Below are 19056 nucleotides of genomic sequence, written 5' to 3'. Positions count from 1 at the left end.
TAAAATGGGAGGCTTATTGAACGTTGATGTTAAGCCACTCTCACCCATGCAGATTAAAGGATAATCCCATATAAACGGGAGTTCATAGTTAGCTCAAGATTGAGATCGTGTTACTTTAGGTCATCAAATTGAAATATTCACAGTAAGCGGCCGTTATAAAGAAAAGTGACTATTTTGTAGTCCGGTCTTATGCAAACATCTTTTGCATAAGATGCCTCCACTTGCATGTTTTCACGTTAACAACTTTTGGATCACATCATTTGTATCCATATACAAAGTGAGTCGCATCCCTAACGTCCCCAGGATAAGGTACCCAACCTTATCCATATACTTATAGACCGTTTTGGCTATATACTCAAATCCTTAGAGCCAAAGATATTTGAGAATGTTTTTAATGGCAATCCAATGACTATATCCAGGGTTGGACTGAAACCTGTTGACTATTCCAAATGCAAAGCATATGTCAGGACGTGGACATAACATGACATACATTAAGCTCCTGACTTCTGAAGCATAAGGAATTCTTTTCATATCCTCAACTTTTTGAGGTTTCTTAGGACATTGTTCCTTAGACAGATGAATTCCATGTCTAAAAGGTAATAAACCTCTTTTTAAATTTTGCATTTTATATCTAGATAACATCTTGTCTATATAAAATGCTTAAGATAATTCTAGCGTTTTGTTCTTGCAATTATGAAGTATTTGAATTCCAAGAACATACTATGCATCTCCCAAATATTTCATATGAAATTGCAATGCTAGCCATCTTTTGACATCAGTAAGGAGTCCTACCTCATTCCCAATGAGTAGGATATCATCAACATATAGTACTAGAAAAGCTATAGTTTTGTTGACAATTTTCTTGTAAACACAAGGTTTATCAACGTTTTGTTCAAAGCCATAAGATTTGTTCATAGTGTCAAATCTTAAATTCTAGGATTGGGATGCTTGTTTTACCCATAAAGCTTGCAAACCTTATGTCCTTGACCCTATTTAATGAACCCTTCTGGTTGAGACATGTACATACTTTCTTCAACGTAGCCATTCAGAAAGGCTGTCTTGACATCCATTTGCAATATTTCATAATCATAAAAGGTGAAAATGGATAAAAGTATTCTAATAGACTTGATCATGGTAACATGAGAGAAGGTTTCTTCATAGTCTACTCCTTCTCTCTGCGTAAATTCTTTTGCCATGAGTCTAGCTTTGTAGGTATATACCTTACTAGCGTGGTCTCATTTTCTCTTGTAGATCCACTTACAACCAATAGGTTTTACCCCACCTGGTTGAGCTACAAGTTCCCAAACTGAATTGAAGTACATAGACTCCATTTCTAGGTCCATAGCTTTTATCCATTGGTCTCAATCTACATCCTCCATTGCCTATTTAAAGGTCAATGGATCCTTTAAGTCATCATCAGGTATGACGACCTGAGATTTTGTTAAATCCATGTACTGGTCATACTGTTGAACAACCTTCCACTACGTCGAGGCATTCTCAATTTTTGAGAAGAATGTGAAGGACCAATTTCATCAACAACTTTTGTTGAAGGACCAGTCTAATCAACAACTTTTTTTTATCTATTCGTAGTTTCTCTTGACATTTCATTCAATACTAGTTTACTATAAGGTTGGTGATTTTTCATATGACCTTCCTCTAAGAATGTAGCATTTGCCGATACAAACATTATATCATATTGAGGATCATAAAACAAATCACCTTTTGTTTCTTTGGGGTATCCTACAAATAGGCATACTTTAGAACGTCGTTCCTATTTCTTTGGGTTTTGCACCAACACATGTGCTGGGCATCCCCAAATCTTGAAGTGACTTAAACTACCTTTACGTCCTCTCCATAACTTGTACAGTGTTTCTGAAATAATTTTCGAGGGAACTATATTCAAAATATATACTGCAGTCTGTACTGTATATCCCGAAAAGAGTGAGGTAACTGGATGTAATTCATCATTGAACGAACCATATCTAACAGGGTTCTATTTCTCCTTTCAGCTACACCATTTTGTTGTGGTGTACCAGGTGCAGTAAATTAGGATTGAATTCCATATTCTATTAAATCATCTTAGAATTTTAGTTCCATAAACTCACCCCCTTGATCTGATCGAAGTGTTTAATCTTTTTACCTAATAAGTTCTCAACCTTTGCCTTATACTCTTTGAACTTTTCAAGAGTTTTGGACTCATGATGTATCAAATAAACATAGCCATATCTTGAATAGTCACCAATAAAACTGATGAAATACTAAAATCCTCCCTTAGCTTTAATATTCATCGGACCATAGAGATTCGAATGTACAAGCTCTAGAGGTTTTCTAGCTCTTAGACCTTTTCCTGAAAAAGATATTTTAGTCGTTTTACCCTCAAGACATGATTCACACAGAGGTAGAGAATTGGATTCTAACTGATTTAAAAATATATTCTTTACTAATCTCTCAATTCTATTGAGATTTATGTGTTCAAGTCTTATGTGCTAAAGATAGGCGTTAGGAGAAATTTTTCATTTCTTATTTTTTTTTTAGCTGTTTTAAACATCACTATATTAAGATAGTTTTTTTCTCGATTGGTTTTAACATATATAAGTTATTTTCATATTTAGCAGGACATATTTGAATACCTCTTGAACTAATGAACACTTTATTGATATCAAAAGTAACTTTATACATATGTTCTAATAAATAGGAGATTGATATTAAGTTTATTTTCATGTCTGGTACATAATATACATTTTTTTTAACAAAATGTAAACATCTCCAAAAAAACTTCTTATTGGGTCTAGCTTCTTAGCCATAGGGAGAGACCGGACAATCTGATGATATACACTTGTGATGTCAGAGAAGAGTCCAGAAGAGCCTATTGTCTTCTTCTTTGAGTTTCGCCTGTTTTCTATCGTCTCGACTTTCGGAATTGGGATTAGTACAATTATTGGTAGCATCATATTCAGGGTTCTCCTCATGTACCAAGTCCGTGCGACCCGCTGGTATTTTGCCTGTATGGTGTTTACCGGGGGGACCCTCGATCCAGCTTACCTTATTATTATGAGAATTTTGAAAAGGCAAACTACTTTGGGAGAGATATTTCTATATTCTTTTTAGAGACATGGACAACCGGACCCCTGAGCCGGGTGGTGCTTGTGTGGGGGGTGTGCCACGACGAAACAAGGGAATGAAAGGCCGCTTTGCGTTGGAAGCTCTTTACCCTCCCCATAATGAGGGCTCTGTAGTCTTGGGGAGCGTTGAAGCTTGCTTCTTCTCCAGAGTTCTTTGGATCGTTGGGAATGGAGTTACTTTTCTGGTTTGTGTTTATCAATGACTGAAGAATATGAACTTTCTACTTATGATCGTCACGAATTGAATTATAATCAAATTTCTTTGGGTCGTTTACCAATGGCTCAGATTGTCTCGGTCTTCAATTAGCTACCAGAAAAGCCTCCTTAGCTTTTGCAGTGCTTCGCTGCAGTCATATTGAAATATAGGCATTAAGGAGGGATACAAGCCATATAAACTACCGCCGAGGAGAGTTCTTTACCGTGAACCTGCACTTTAGATCTCCCATTGCACAAGTCGAAATGACTTCATATGTTCCTACCTTGAAAGTCATCTTGTTCTCTATCAGCTGTCTCCAAGAACTAGTTTCCTGAATGAAAGTGTAAATATGGTTAACGACGCTTGAATCTAGTATCCATGTCAAATGAGAACCTTTCAATAAACATGTTTCAATTATAAGTAAATCAAATTTACCTTGATTTGCCTTTTCAGCCTTCTTTTTAGCAAGATATTTAGGACAATTTCTTTTCCAATACCCATCCTCATTGCAATGGAAACATTTTTTTTTTGCAACATTTTTCTTGCTTTTCTTTGCAGGATTTTTTTTTTTTCCATTTTTCCTTCTTCTTCATTTGGATACTCTTATCCTTAGAAGGTCCAGGATTCTTATCAGAAGGTCTCATCTCAGATGTCTATCCCTTCTGAAATTTTCTTTGGGTAATAATGTTTGCTTTCCATTCCTGAATCTTATTTTTATCAGAGATTGGTAAGTCTAAAGCTCATTCAAGAGAGTAGTCAGATTATTTCTATCTTATTCATCACAACATTTGTACAGAATGTCAGGAAACTCTCTGGAAGAGATTCCATGATGAAATTGACTTGGAACTTTTCGGCTATGATAGCCCCGTTTGCTTTCGCAATATTGAAGTGGATCATCATGTCAAGGATATATTCTCTAACAGAGGCCACTCCTTCATTCAGGAATTGTAAACGTATTTAATAGCATCATGAAGAATGGATGAGGACGGTTGTCCAAACATCACCTGTAATGACTCCATGATCTCTTTAGCAGTGACCGTGGTATCATGCTTCTTAGTCAACACATCATATATGCTAGCTAAGATATAGACTCGGAATTTTTCATTTGCCCTAACCCACCTATCATATGAATCTCGAACATTTCGGTTTGAAGTTGAGTTGGGAACTGAAGGATATTCCTCTATTAAAACGAACTTCAAATCATCCACTACTAGTATTGTGTTGATATTCGATTTCCAGTTTGTATAACCCTCGCCATTAAATTTATCGGAAGCTAAAAGTTTGATAATTGAATTCGACATACTAAAACATAAACAAATTCTTTTAGAAAATTATATCTAAATCCAAATTCATTTTATCAAAAGTAATAATGTACCTAGAATTCATTATTTATTTGTAATGATATTTTAGTGAGTCAGAATAGATGCTACCGAGGGGCAGTCAAATATTCCTTCACTGAAGCAAGATATTCTTGACTAAATACTAATTTTAGAATAACTCTTTATTCCATTAGTTATTTAGTTACCATTTTCGGTTAAGAACTTACTAACACTTAGTAACTTTTGTAAGTGTGACCCTCTATTTTCTATAGAACGGTATCAACAAGCGCTCGAATTAGAAGACAATGGTGAAGACAAGACCAAGAAACCCTCTTTATTACTAAAGTTTGAGTTGCTCTGGATCCTGTGTTACAACCCTCCGAGGGGCAGTCGTTGAAAAATGACTAGCTAATGCTGCTTAAAAACAACAGTAGATGTAACATAAAAATCTCACGATCTAAACTAGTGAAAGAGACCGTTGGATATGTTAACACATTTCCTTCACCCACTTACTATGAACTACTTCCCCTATTCATCTTGTTATTGATCCATGCAAACACTTTCTGAGTGGAGTAGCCATGATAAAAGCGATACGAAGTTAAGTATAGATCTCATGGTGTAGACTTCTAGGGACGTGAGAGCTTAAAATAATATGTCATATATGTTATTAATCTCCCACTGAAGTGTTCTATTTGTTTGGGTATATTCTATACTTAGGTATAATCCGAACAAAAAACCATCATAATTCTAAGTGATTATCTAAGTATAACGATTATATTTGGATTTAACTTACGATGTCTAAGTAATAAAACAATTTTATTACCTCACATCATTCACACATGCTCATAAAACCGGGTTAACAATGCTCAATAATCCAGCTATAATCCCCAAGTAATAGGTGTTTCATAAATCGTCAACTTAAATACCTCCAGCCTTAGATAGGAAGATAGTTCGATTGAGTTTGTAACCAGAGTTTTACAAGATAACGACCTATTTTAACTAATAAAACAAGTTGTTATTTTTTAACCCTAAGTCAGCATGCATCTTATCTTTGTTATAGATTTTAAATGTCTAATTCATTCTATCACACTTTATAAAACTATAGACATACTATAACATACATCAAGCACTCCATAATTTAATATAATAGCTTATATTAAATACATGAAACCCTAAATTATGCATACTATATATTATAACATATTATAACATACTTTCAATGCATGATACATGCTTCCTATGGTGGGAGTTTAAATCTACATGGCATACTTTATGCACATACAAGATTTAATTTAATTAAATATACATTCGAAATGCATAAATAATTAAGCATACACTGAAATGGACTGGTTTTGGCATCCTAAGCAAGTAAAAACCTAAAATTATTTAAAAAAACTTAATACAGGTCTTGAACCGCTTGAACCGACCCGAACTAGCTCTAAACCACCCGAAACGGACCTTTAAGAAAGAAATTTGGGCTAAACTAGACTGAAACAGGTTGAACCGGACCTCCAAGACCCAAACCGGTCGAACTAGTTCAGTTGAACCATTGGTTGGTTCGTGCGCGCGTGTTTTGGGCTGGGATGAACATTGTTGTAACGCTTCAAACCAACGTTGCAATGCTTCAACCCCAGCATTGAAACGCCACAAGTTTTTCCCTCCTTTTTTGGGTTGGCTGAAGAATAGTGTTGCAACGCTCCAAGGATAGTGTTGCAACGCTGTGAGGTAGAAGCCTCACCTACTGCTTTTTGCTACTGAGGATGCTTCAAATATTCTTCAATTACAACCTAATTGCAACTCTATTGACTCTAACAAATTTATAGACTCTTAATCACACACTAAAACCCATTAACAAAGAGTCAATTACAAGAATTACATCATAATTGAAGAGAAGTATAATCCCAAAACTATAATACATCCATTTCAACACCCATTTCATGCAACTCATGAAAAACACCCATCAAGCTAAAATATTAGTGAATTGAGTGCTTAAATCATGCTCCGATACCAATTGATGGAGTTGACATTCAACACACGCAAGCTATTAGGACCCTAAGCACTTTAACTACATCAATTTTAGTGGATTAGCATGCATGTTCATGAAAGTATAAAAAATAGGGTTTCAAGAATACGACCTTTGATGAATCCTCAAATTTGTTCTAAATCTCCACAAATTTCTTCTTCAATCCTTGAAGTAGAGTACCACAAAAACCTTCTTTACTATTCTTAGGCCTTAGATTGGGTGGTGGAACCCAAATTAAGAGGAATTTTGGAATGAATTTTGATTTCGAGTGAGTTTTGATAGAAAACTTGCTTTTCTCTCCAAATTGAAAATTTGCACGAACTCTTTAATCAAATTAAAAACTTCTTTTTATAAACTCAGATCATGCAAGCTGGATTAAACCAAAATATGACACTTAACAACCCACTTGCATGCTTGATTAGGTGTTTATGGATGGAAAATGTGGGAAAATCCCACTTTCCATCCATTTTCTTTTATTTATTCATTTAAATTAACTTTATTCAAACAAAAATGTATAAATGCCTAATTTTTTAAATGGATAAATAAATAAATAAATACAAAATTAATTAATTTATTATTAATTTTATATCAAATATTAAATAAATAAAATACGTAATTTAAATATGAATCTATATTCACACACACACATAATATTGAGATCTTATTTAAATATTATAAATTCTCCGATTTGTTTAATTCGATAATCAAACATTAATTATATCGAATATAATAACCCAAACCCTAAACCGAATTTGAACATTTCAAATTCTCTCAATATGTATTATAAGGTTTAATCATTTTATGAGCTAGTAGAGGATCTAATAGACCTATAGATCATGAGATCCACTGATATGAGGTTAATTGGTTAAACTCTTTAGACCAAATTAATCAATATTCAATAATTACCGAGACACCACTATAGCTCAATAGTTGTACTCTCCTCACTGTAGTTACATTTATGTACACTTGATTTAACCATAATCAATAAGTCGATCCTTCATAGGTTGATCGTATTTACAATTAGGTCAAAATTACCGTTTTACCTATATAATAGATCTTGCTTCTTAAAACTCCACTGATCCTCTAATGAACGATTGGTTTATGGTCCTACCAATAAACCGAGTCTCTCTCAGCCATAGAGAGGGCGGGGTCCCTTTGTTCAAGACCAGGAGTCAATACTTAAAGGGAACAATCTATCTACTAACTCTAAGATGAGTAGGAGCGAATTTCGTCTTGTAGGACTATGTCCCCAGCTATCTATCCGGTCTTATCCCTAAAATGGGAGGCTTATTGAGCGACGATGTTGAGCCATTCTCACCCATAAAGATTAAAGGATAATCCCAAATAAGTAGGAGTTCATAGTTAGCTCAATATTAAGATCGAGTTACCTTAGGTCATCAAATTGAAATAGTCACAGTAAGCGGTCATTATATAGAAAAGTGATTATTTCATAGTCCAGTCTTATACAAACATATTTTGCATAGGATGTTTCCACTTGCATGTCTTCACATGAACGACTTTGGGATCACATCGTTTGTATCAATATACAAAATGGGCTGCATCCATAGTGTTCCAGGATAAGATACCCTACCCTATCCATATTCTTATAGACCGTTTTGGCTATATACTCAAACTTGATTCTCTTTTATGTCTCTACATAAAGTATGCTATAGCCATAGGTTCATTAATTTATTGGATTTAGAAATCTATAAATGAAATATTCAATAACAACTTTATTGAAAAAATCTCAACATCTTTATTGTGAATAGAATATGTTTAAAGTTTACAAACTGCGAGTTTTAGGACATTTCCCAATAAAGTCCCGCTTGACTACAACTCTAGTGGGGTAAACCATATAAAGATATACAATGTTGAGTATGAGAGAATAAATGCAATAAACTAGGACATCTATATACCCATAAATTCTTCCCTTTGCCCTAGATTTATGAAGCTTGTAGTCTTAGTCTGACTAGGTGACCCTCGAACACTTTAGCCGTGAGGATCTTTGTAAATTGATCAGCTAAATAGTCTTTTGAGGCTATCTGTGTGATGATCACGTCTGCTCGATGTACTATCTCATGAATGAGATGTTCCTTATGTTGGATGTGCTTTTCGCGTTTATGGCTTCTTGGTTCTTTTGAATTAAGAATTGCTCCACTGTTATCACAATAGAGAGTGATTGACAAATGCATATTTAGACCTACTTCCAAATCATTTAAGAACTTTCTAAGCCATACTGCTTCTTTGGCTGCTTCACATTAAGCTACATATTCCACTTCTATGGTGGATCAATATAATTTTGCTTTATAACCCTCCATATTATAGATTCTCCATTTAGAGTGAATACTGATTCCATAGTAGATTTCCTGGAATCCACATCAGTCTGAAAATTAGAATTAGTGTATCCAGTAAGGATAAAATCCTTAGAGCCATACATGAACATATAGTCTCTCATTCTCCGAAGATATTTGACAATGTTTTTAATAGCAGTCCAATGACTTTATCCAAGGTTGGACTAAAACCTGCTAACTATTCGAATTGCAAAACATATGTCTAGATGTGTACATAATATGACATACATTAAATGGGCAACATTAAGAGAATGTATGATGGCAATTTAATGCATAATGCGATTGATTCTGATCAACTTTGGTCACATTATCGCAGGGAAGATATGGACTTCGTTCTCGAAACCAAGGGGGCAATTGTTCTTCCAATCGCTAATTACAAGGCTGTGCACAATGCAGGGTTGGTTTGAAGAAAAAGAGGAAGTGAAAATGAGAGGCATACTCACAAGTCAGTCTCTCTGCCGCCTCATGAGATTACCAGTGCATCAAGCCCACAATCAGTCAAAGCAACCAACAAAGTGTCGATCCCAACAACAAGCTCAAACTCCTCCAAAGCCGTCTCAACAAAAGAAGTGAAAAGTGGTCATTTCGTCAAATGTTGATGAAAGGGTGATCACATTACCCCAAGTTGAGAAGCCTCTTTCCCACCGAAACAAAACCTCCTTGCCTAAACCTAGGTTAGACTCTCCTCCGCTTTAGGAAGAATTTGATGTAGAACCATTTTGCATCACTATTACATAGGGAGTCCCCTAGATTTGATGTTGATCTGAACAAGTGCCCTTCCTGTCTTGAAGAATGCTCTCTTCCCATTTTGCCCATCACACCAAAATTACCATTGCCCTCACCTTCCCCCTATATAACACAACAAGCTCTGGTCCCTGAGAAGCCGGTCCCAAACATCCAACCAACCATACCCACTGTTGATGACCCAAGCTTACCAACTCCTACACTTGAAGTAGGTGGTGGATCGAGCATTGGTGAGACCAGTGGACATCATGCCGGTGAAAAAAGCCAAAGCCAAAATCCTAATGCGTCTGAAGAAGAAGTTGACCCAAAAGTTGATGAGTGGTACAGATTCCTTCACGATAACATCTAAAAGCCTATCTTAGGTAGTCTTGATGAGTTTTCACGGTAGTAGAACATGATTGCAAGTCAGATGAGTGACCTGATGCGACAACAATAAGGACTCGTTAGACAACACAACAAGTTAAGAGAATTTTTCCAATGGCAAGTTCAGACAGCTCAACACTAATAGACCGTGACCAAAAGCTTCATATGCCAGCAAACACAGAGGCAACACAAGCAATTTTACTTCATGATTCAGTTTTTCTGAGACGTTCTTGCTTGCCTCATGGTTGGACATGCCATTCTCCCCCATCTCCAAGCTCCTTTGCAATTTCCAAAAGAAAACACACCACCGCAGGAGTAAAATGATAATGATGCAGGCGAAAATAAAATTTTGGGTTTTTGATTTCCATTATTTTTATTTTTATACTTGTCATCGTATTTGATATTTAATGATTATGAATTCCATTGCAAGTGCCAATTTTTTTTGCCTTTTCTTTTAGCTTGTCTCTTGCATATAAATTGATCTCTTAATATTCTTCTTTAATTGGTTGTATTCCACAAATGACCTCAATGATAACACCATACTACCAAGGCAATGATTTGTATGACTAGTATTAGTACTTAGATTTAGAACTTTTGCCTTAGGAAGCATTTCTTGAGGTTAGTATGCATGCAAGCTTTATCTGAAAACGCTTTTGCGATATCTTTCTGATGCCATCGCATAATTCGATTTTCAGTAATGAGGACCTTTCTATCCTCTAAATTTGGGGGTGGGAGAGGTCTGAGCTAAATGTGTTCAAAATAGATTTATTTTGAAATATCATAAAATCTTATCTTTTATCCAACAAAAAAAAAAAAGAAAGAAAGAAAAGAAAAGAAAGCGTTAAGATAAGAACTTTCTCGTAGTTGGATGTTCGCATGACACACATGGGGGCAAACCAGAATGAAGGTAGGAATCATGATCAACGCAGAAAGTAATTGATCGCAACTCAGCTGTCTATATTAAAAATTTTCAGAGGCATGAATTAAGTCTGAAAAGAGCACCTTGCTCATAGTAGGATGTTCGCATGACACTTGTGGGGACAAGCTAGAATGAAGGTGAAATGCTCGGATCAGTGCATGTTCAACCAAAGTAAGCGCATCAAGGAGAATCTTTTTTTACTAAATTTTGAACCAAAAGCCCATTCTTGAAAACAGAATATAAGATAGCTTTGGAAATGAGTAAAGGATTTTTGAAAAATAAGCTTACTGCATCTAAAGACTGGAAATATTTCCAATGGTAAAAGAATGAAAGGAAAGAAAACACTGGTCTAGCAAATCTAGAATAGGAGGCACTTTGAGAGGTCTACGCAATGCGTCAAAACTACCAAGCTATATTAGGACTTGAAATATATGCTTGCCATGAGCAACTAATTTCTTTATGGGTTGAGAAACATTGCAACTAACATGACTAAATAAGGCTTAATTGTGCATTCAACTTGTTTTATGTATACTTTATAAACTATTTGAATAAGTCAAAAGATTGTTCTAAATTGAATGAATCGATGTTTTAGAAAGCAAAGAATTTAGATCTCATAAAACAAGAAGAGATTATCTTTAGAAATAAAGAAACATCTTTGACATCAAATACTCATTGTATGCATCCTAGAAATAAGATATGGTGGTTATATACACTGAGAAGTGTAGGTTGTGATTTTTGAGTAATTTGCTTGAACACATGATTTATGCAATTGCTTAGGAATGTTAGTGAATATTTTTCTCAATCATATATTTTTTCACCCAAAACTCATATCTCTCCATACAGACTGTTTCACTTACAATTGTGATACCAGTTGCATCCATCACCATTTATGTTAGTGATAGAATAGGAACAAATAACATATTTAACAAACAGTTTGCATCAAGATGGAAGCGATTATCAATAAAATGTAATCCCTGAGTTTGACCCTGGATTCACCAGGATTCTAGTTGGATTTATACTTGGGTCAACTAGGTAAAAAATGCGTTATAGATTGTACAAATCATTTAAATCATCACATAGATAAAATGCACCAAAACGCATCAAGTTTTTGTTATTAAGGGAAATTAATAAGGTACCACTCTAGCAAGAATTTTTAATAAGTTGGAATTATACTTGGGCCAAAGAATTTTTAACTTGCGCTATCTCCGGATTTCAACAAGTCTTCATCTCTCTAGCAAGAATTTCCTTAGATTGCTTCTCATAACTCAAGTTCTCGTTCAAATGCAAGTGCTCATAATTCAGAACATGAGGCCAATTTGTCATATACTTTCTTAACCTACATAATTTCTGCCCAAGGCAAACATTAGGCATATAAAAACTATAGATTAATTCATGTATATGTGGTTTGGTTACTTCAACTTATCTGTAGTAATTTTTTACCATCAACTCAAGTCCACCTCTTGTGCTAGTGGCCATCTAAGGAGACTTAACTTACTTAATCTTAACACATGTTCAACTTGTTCTTTATTTAGAACTAGATTACTTTCCCATTGCAATAAAATTGATGGCTTCATTAGTTTCTTGTACTAATTTGAGCGCTTTCAATGGTTTACCTTCCCTCTAACAAAGCCTTATCCTTTAAATAGCTCCTGGCAACTACTGTTACCCGACATCCTCACTTAAAAGAAGCATATCAAGCACTCTCTCATACTTGATTTGCCCCCTATTTAATATTTCATTTTGAGGAAAAGGTTTCATGCAATCACCGAGTTCCACAACTAGCACCCTAAACAAACAATCTTTTCAATAAACAATTACTAAGATCTAAAATTACATGTAGCTACAGTATGCTTATACCAACACCAACGCTAATAAACACCAAAATCCTATCTTAGCATGTCAAACCAACCTTATGTACTTGTAGTCATAAAACATTAATTTTCTTTATCTCCTCAAAATGGTAAAGCATTTTTAAACACTTTTTTTTGGCACTTATCTTTGCTAACACTAATAAATTCAAGGTGCTCTTTTTCCTTTCTAAGTGAAACATAATCTTTATACCAAAACATGTGACCATTTACACTCTTTTATAATCTATTATTCAATTTCAAACTTCAAGCATTAGTAGGGTATTCTTCACATGTTCACATTGCTCTTGAACTCCAAACACTTGTCTTTCTTCTTGCATAGGAAATTACTTGAGTCTCTTCATTGCAACAAAAACATAGCTCTAACCCAACTACTTTAAGAAAAATTCAATCCAACAACTTGTTTTCTCCTATTTTAAAGCTAACTATAATTTCAACCATCTTGGTCATCCTTGACCAATCATCTTATCTAGGTCTTGTAAAGAGTTCCTCATACTATCGTTTTATGCTCCAACTAATACTTCTTCTTCCTTTTAGGTACGTAATATGAAAAACCAAAATACCATACCTTACTCGGTCCACCAACTTCGACATCATGAAAGTGATCATGACCTATTTATCCTTCCAAAATTTCTCTTGAAATATTTTGTCTCTAATATCTAGTAGTCCTTAATAGAACTAAAGTCTCTTCTTCACCTCTCTCTCATCTTATGAAGCAACTTTAATCCCCTATGTATGAACGCGTGTCTTGTGATTAAGTTTCTTATAGCATCACCAATTTTATTCTCTCAATGCAAAACTAATACTATTCTTCGGTGAATTTCCTACTCGCCTACCTTATTTTATGGCTTAAATAAATACAACATCTTTCTTTCCATAATATCAACACAAATTAGTCATCTCATACCAATTTCTTGCTGGCTATTAAGCTAGCAATAACAATCAGTCAACACAAAAAGCTTAAACATGAAGGCTTTTAATTACATTATTCATAAAACATTCATTGATAGAACATACCTGGCAAGAACGAAGGATATGTGAAAGGGCCATAAAGAACATACATCCTAGACTTACATCGTAAGTTAGTCTATAGAACTTAAAACTTAGACTCTGATACCAACTATAACAACACGATCTTTCGAGTACTCTGATAAGGGTTGCTACTCATAACTACACATTAACATCCAAGACTTTTCAACCATTATAATAAAAATCCATTGAAACAGGGATAAATATTTCAAGTCAATTTATTAAATCAATAAATAAACAAACAAATAAAACATTTATTCAGGGTCTCACTAAAAACATATATAAAGAAAACATTAAAATTTTATGTCTGACATTAAATTCTAGTTTCAAAACATTCAAATGATTAAAAAAAGAACTTAGACTTAGTGAAAGTGATTTCTCTTGTCCCTATATAGCTTTGTCACGGGTCCCGTCTTTCACTTGCCGGTCTATTCCTGTCATTTCCTGAAAAAAAAAAAACATAAAGGAAGAAAGGATGAAAAGATGAGTATGAAATACTCAGTAAGTAATCCGCTACTGGGCCCTCTAGGCAGTCTGTTAACTAGTCTATCTAGGCATCGATGTAACCCAGGTCACTTATCAGTCATAAATGTGATACGAAAGAACATGTATTAGTCATAGTGTGTAAACGAATCAGTTGTAAACATGAACCCGAAGGAACATGCATCAGTCATAGTGTGTAACTCAATGGTCCACAAATCAGTCATAAACATAAACCTGAAGGAACATGCATCAGTCATAGTGTGTAACCCGAAGGTTCACAAATCATTCGTAATGTGCACATATACAGTCATATGTGCACACTTGCCCAAATAAGAAAAGTTAACAAAAACCTTATAACTTAGCATGCATCAATTCACATATAACTCCTTTATTATATTTATAGCCGTTTATCTTAAGGCTAAAATTACTAGTACGTCATCAGTTAACTTTACATAAACATCACAGTCAAACTAGTCCAATTAGTCTAAAATAGATAGCCAATCAATCTAAAATAAACAGTCCAATCATTCTAATTTAAACAATCCAACTAGTCTAAAATAGACAGTTCAACCGTCTAAAATAAACAGTCCAATCAGTCTAATTTAAACAGTCTAATCATCGCCACTTACCTCAATGAAAATTTACCGTTATACCTCAGTTAACATATCATACACTATCAGTCAAAACAATCCATCACATTATAAATAACAGTCTAAACATCATCATGTGGTTGAGGCAATTGGTTCCAAGGAGAACGTAGTAAGACACTTACCTTAAATTTAATCCAAGAAATCTAATTCCCGAAGAAGTCTTGAATCAATCCTATAGCATAAACCAAAATTAATTTAGATCTTAAAAGAATAACTCCAAACCACATATTCATCTCAAATATTCCAGTAGTATCGACACTTACTTGAAACTGATACTTACTTGAAACTGAGCACTAATTAATATTAAAATAATCTTCCTTTGGCTAACCGAAACCTCAAACCATATCTATATCATAGATCCGCGATATAGCTTTAATATTTATGGTCTAAACACCATTGTATGTTTACTAAAAAATGTAAAGTATTTATCCATAGAATTTATGATCCAGAATCGCCTTTCAGCTTCAACCACGAACAAACAATTCAAACATAAGAAACTCTCTCTCATAACCATAATTCAATCAAGAGTAACCCATGATTTAAAACTCACCGAAGAAATATCATCGAAAGCCCCGAAAGCAGCTGGAAAGTAGCCTGGAGTCCTCCAAATCTTTAATCCAATGCCCAAAAATATTTCCAAGCAAACAAACCTCCCTTTTAGTATCCACCATCTTGAATTAAGTCCTAGGACATAAATCAAAATAAATTTTAACCTTTAGATTCAAACTTCTAAACATGCAATCACATGTGTCAAAATCACCAACAAAACTTAATAACTTAATTTATAAAAATTATTCTCAACTCGAAAGAGTTACAAAACCTTAAATCTTACCAATATCCACCAAAATATCACCCTTAAGGATGCTGGACAGCCCACTGTCGACTTCAAAATTCCTCCAAACACGAATCTAAAGTCTGAATATAATGGGTATCACTTAATGTAAATCAAACATCAACGCGTATTCAAGACCCATTCAAAAAATACCAAAAAAAAAAACCTCTAAAATCTTACCGAAACAAAAATCCAGTTTGACACGATGACACACGGCTGAATCGATGACGGCAGCAATGCGATTACCAGATAGAATTGACAATGGTGAGGTGCAAGAGGTGGTGGCGAGCTTTAATGGAAACTTGTTAGGGAGAGAGAGAGACCGACAGGGAGAGACAATTTAGAGAGAGAGGTCGGACTGCGACCTACCGGTGAGACTCAACGAACGGCGACGCTCGAGTAAGTTTGGGCATGGCGACAGATGATGGTCCAACATGGCGGCGAGAGAGGTCCTATGCGGATGGCCTCATTTGGGAGGCCTAAATAAAAAATAGCTCCCGTAGAGAAAGTAATGGAAAGTGGCATTCTGCTTACGTCATAAACATGTGATTTTACCGATTCGTCCTTGAGATGCACCCCTCGTGCCTGCCAATACGAATTTACTCGATCCTTGATGGCTCGTCACACATTTCTCGATGCACGATCACTCGATACCCAACTTCATAGTCACTCGATACGGTTGCAATCGACACGTGTATACTCGATCATATCAACATCATACTCGATGCTCGATTACTTTATAATCGATTGTTTTGAATTCAAAACCCATTTGAAGTCCATTATTTCACCACTTCCCACGAGCTCAGACTATTCTCTCTGTTCATCCGATTGTATATCCTTTGACGACAACACCTCTACACTCAAAGCTCCACTATCTCTACATCAGGTAACATTCTTCTCCTTGTTTGTAGTTTAACTCGACTATCATCAGGTAACATTCTTCTCTTTTTTGTATTTTGGCATATTCACTAAAAAATCGACTATCTCTGCATCATGATCCTCGATATGCACTTGCATGTTGCTCGATACTCGACCGACACAGTTTTCATCTCTGTTTTCATATCTTGCATGTTTGGCTGGACTTCGAGTGTTTCGTTTCAGTTTTCAAATTTTTGTTATTTTGGACCATCTAGAATTTAGGGTTTGAGTTGGATAATGCATGAAGGTGAAAAATCAAATCGAATGCTTGACAATCGACCATCTAGTCACTTTTAATGTAGCGAGTAAGGGACACCATGTAGTATGTATTGGATATCGAGAAATCGAGTATCTTGTATCGTGCATCGAAGAACGTGCATCATGTATTGAGTATTGAACAAAATTATTATTTTCCCCTACTTTTTGTTATTCTGTGTAGCATGGCTAGACAATTCAAGATTTCTCCCCATGATCGTTTCCCAGACCAAGCGACCAACCTATCCTCTCACATTGGGACGACTAACAATATTGTGAAAAAGAAGCTTACTCCCACTCAAGTTGCCCCATTTAAGAAGACTGTATTTGACCGATTTGTTGACATGGACATTATCTTCAATAGTCCATTGATCCACTACATTCTATTGAGGGAGGTTGAAGACTATAGGAAGGATTCAATGACATTCGATTTGAATGGTACAGTTGTAACATTCATCAAAGAAGACTTCCTATTAGTGATAGGATTGTGGCGGTCACCCAATTCAATAGTTGTGAGAAGGGCTGAAGAAACTATATCTCTACATAATAGGTACTTGAGGAATAACTTCGCAGGGGACACCCATATTGGTACCTTAGAGACAATGTACAAGGAGATAGAGTTTGATAATGATGTGGATGCTGTGAAGATGACATTGGTTTACTACACTGAATTGGCTATGATGGGAAGGGAGAAGACGAAGGCCAATGTCGACAAGACCTTATTAATTGACGTGGAGGATTTAGATTACTTCAACTCCATGTATTGGGGAAAAGTTTTGTGGGAGAGGACCTTACTTGGACTACAAAGAGGATTGAGTGTCAAGTCCGAGAACTACAAAAAAAAGCTCCAAGATCAATAAAAACTACCTCGTCAAGTACAACATACCGGGATTTCCTCATGCTTTTCAGGTAATAGCCATTCATTGGCCATAGGAGATCTACTAATTTTAGTGTTAATGTCACTTACTACTTATGCTTGTCTTATAATCGTTTATGAATTATGGTAGGTGTGGGTATACGAGATCATTTCAACGGTTGTCGGAAAAGTTGCAACTTGACCTAATGGACATGCCGTACCTCTCCTGAGGTGGGTGTATACATACTCACTCCCAACCAAAACAATAGTGCAAGACGTGTTTGAGTCCATCGATTTTAGTGTATTACATCACAATTTACTTAGATTTAAGGTGAATGTCACATATAACTAACAATTTTTTTTTTTTGTTTTGTGTAGACAAGGATCATGCCCATACCATTGATCATGTCCGATAGGGAGAGGTGGTATAGGGACACTAGAGTCGATGAACGACCCGTATACAAGCGCATTGATGCCGAGACGACATCCATAGAGACACATAGATCACATCATGATGAGGATGTTCATAGTCACTTCAATGACTATGAGAGTCACGAGCATCACACCCACAAGCCAGAACTCGATGAACATCAGTCTCAAGAGCTCCCTATCGATGAGCATGAGATTCACCCTCTTCAGAACAAGTCTCACGAGCTCCCTACTGACGAGCATGTGCCCTCAACTGAGGAGCAAGGGTCATCTCAGTTGAATACAATGCATTCTGAGCCCATGAGAGTGTGGGCATTCACACATCGCTCCGTGACATAGATTAGAGAGTGGCTACGATGGACCGTAAATTGGACGATGTACAGTCAGACTTGAAAGATGTGAAGTCTGACTTGAGTTTCCTTCAAGTTGGAGTACAAACAATCACCGGCCTACTGCGGCCATTGTGTCAGGTACATAATATCTGTTGGATTTTATGTCCTAAACTCGTAGTTTGTAATATCATATTCTTGTTCAATAAAGCTGTTATTGAAAATCTTTAGTAAATTTAAATTCTATATTCATGAATCCAATAAACAAAGGATCCGAAGCTACTAAGTTTAAGTTTGAACTTTATGTAGCGACATAAATGTGGATTAAGTTCAAATATATAGCCAAAATGGTCTATAGTATATGAATAAG

General features: G+C 35.5%; 1 protein-coding gene across 1 annotated transcript; it reads left to right on the top strand.

Moving 5' to 3' along the window:
* The first annotated feature begins 17257 nt into the window (after window positions 1–17257).
* Window positions 17258–18696, top strand: LOC120068893. Its single transcript, XM_039020541.1, has 2 exons — window positions 17258–17845; window positions 18307–18696. The coding sequence occupies exons 1-2, from the start codon at window positions 17258–17260 to the stop codon at window positions 18694–18696; spliced, it is 978 nt and encodes a 325-aa protein (XP_038876469.1).
* Window positions 18697–19056: the final 360 nt, after the last annotated feature.

This window comes from Benincasa hispida, unplaced genomic scaffold, assembly GCF_009727055.1.
Source record: "Benincasa hispida cultivar B227 unplaced genomic scaffold, ASM972705v1 Contig132, whole genome shotgun sequence".
NCBI classification, from domain to species: domain Eukaryota; kingdom Viridiplantae; phylum Streptophyta; class Magnoliopsida; order Cucurbitales; family Cucurbitaceae; genus Benincasa; species Benincasa hispida.
Note: the sequence above shows the minus strand (reverse complement) of the source record. Positions and strands in the feature narration are given on the sequence as shown.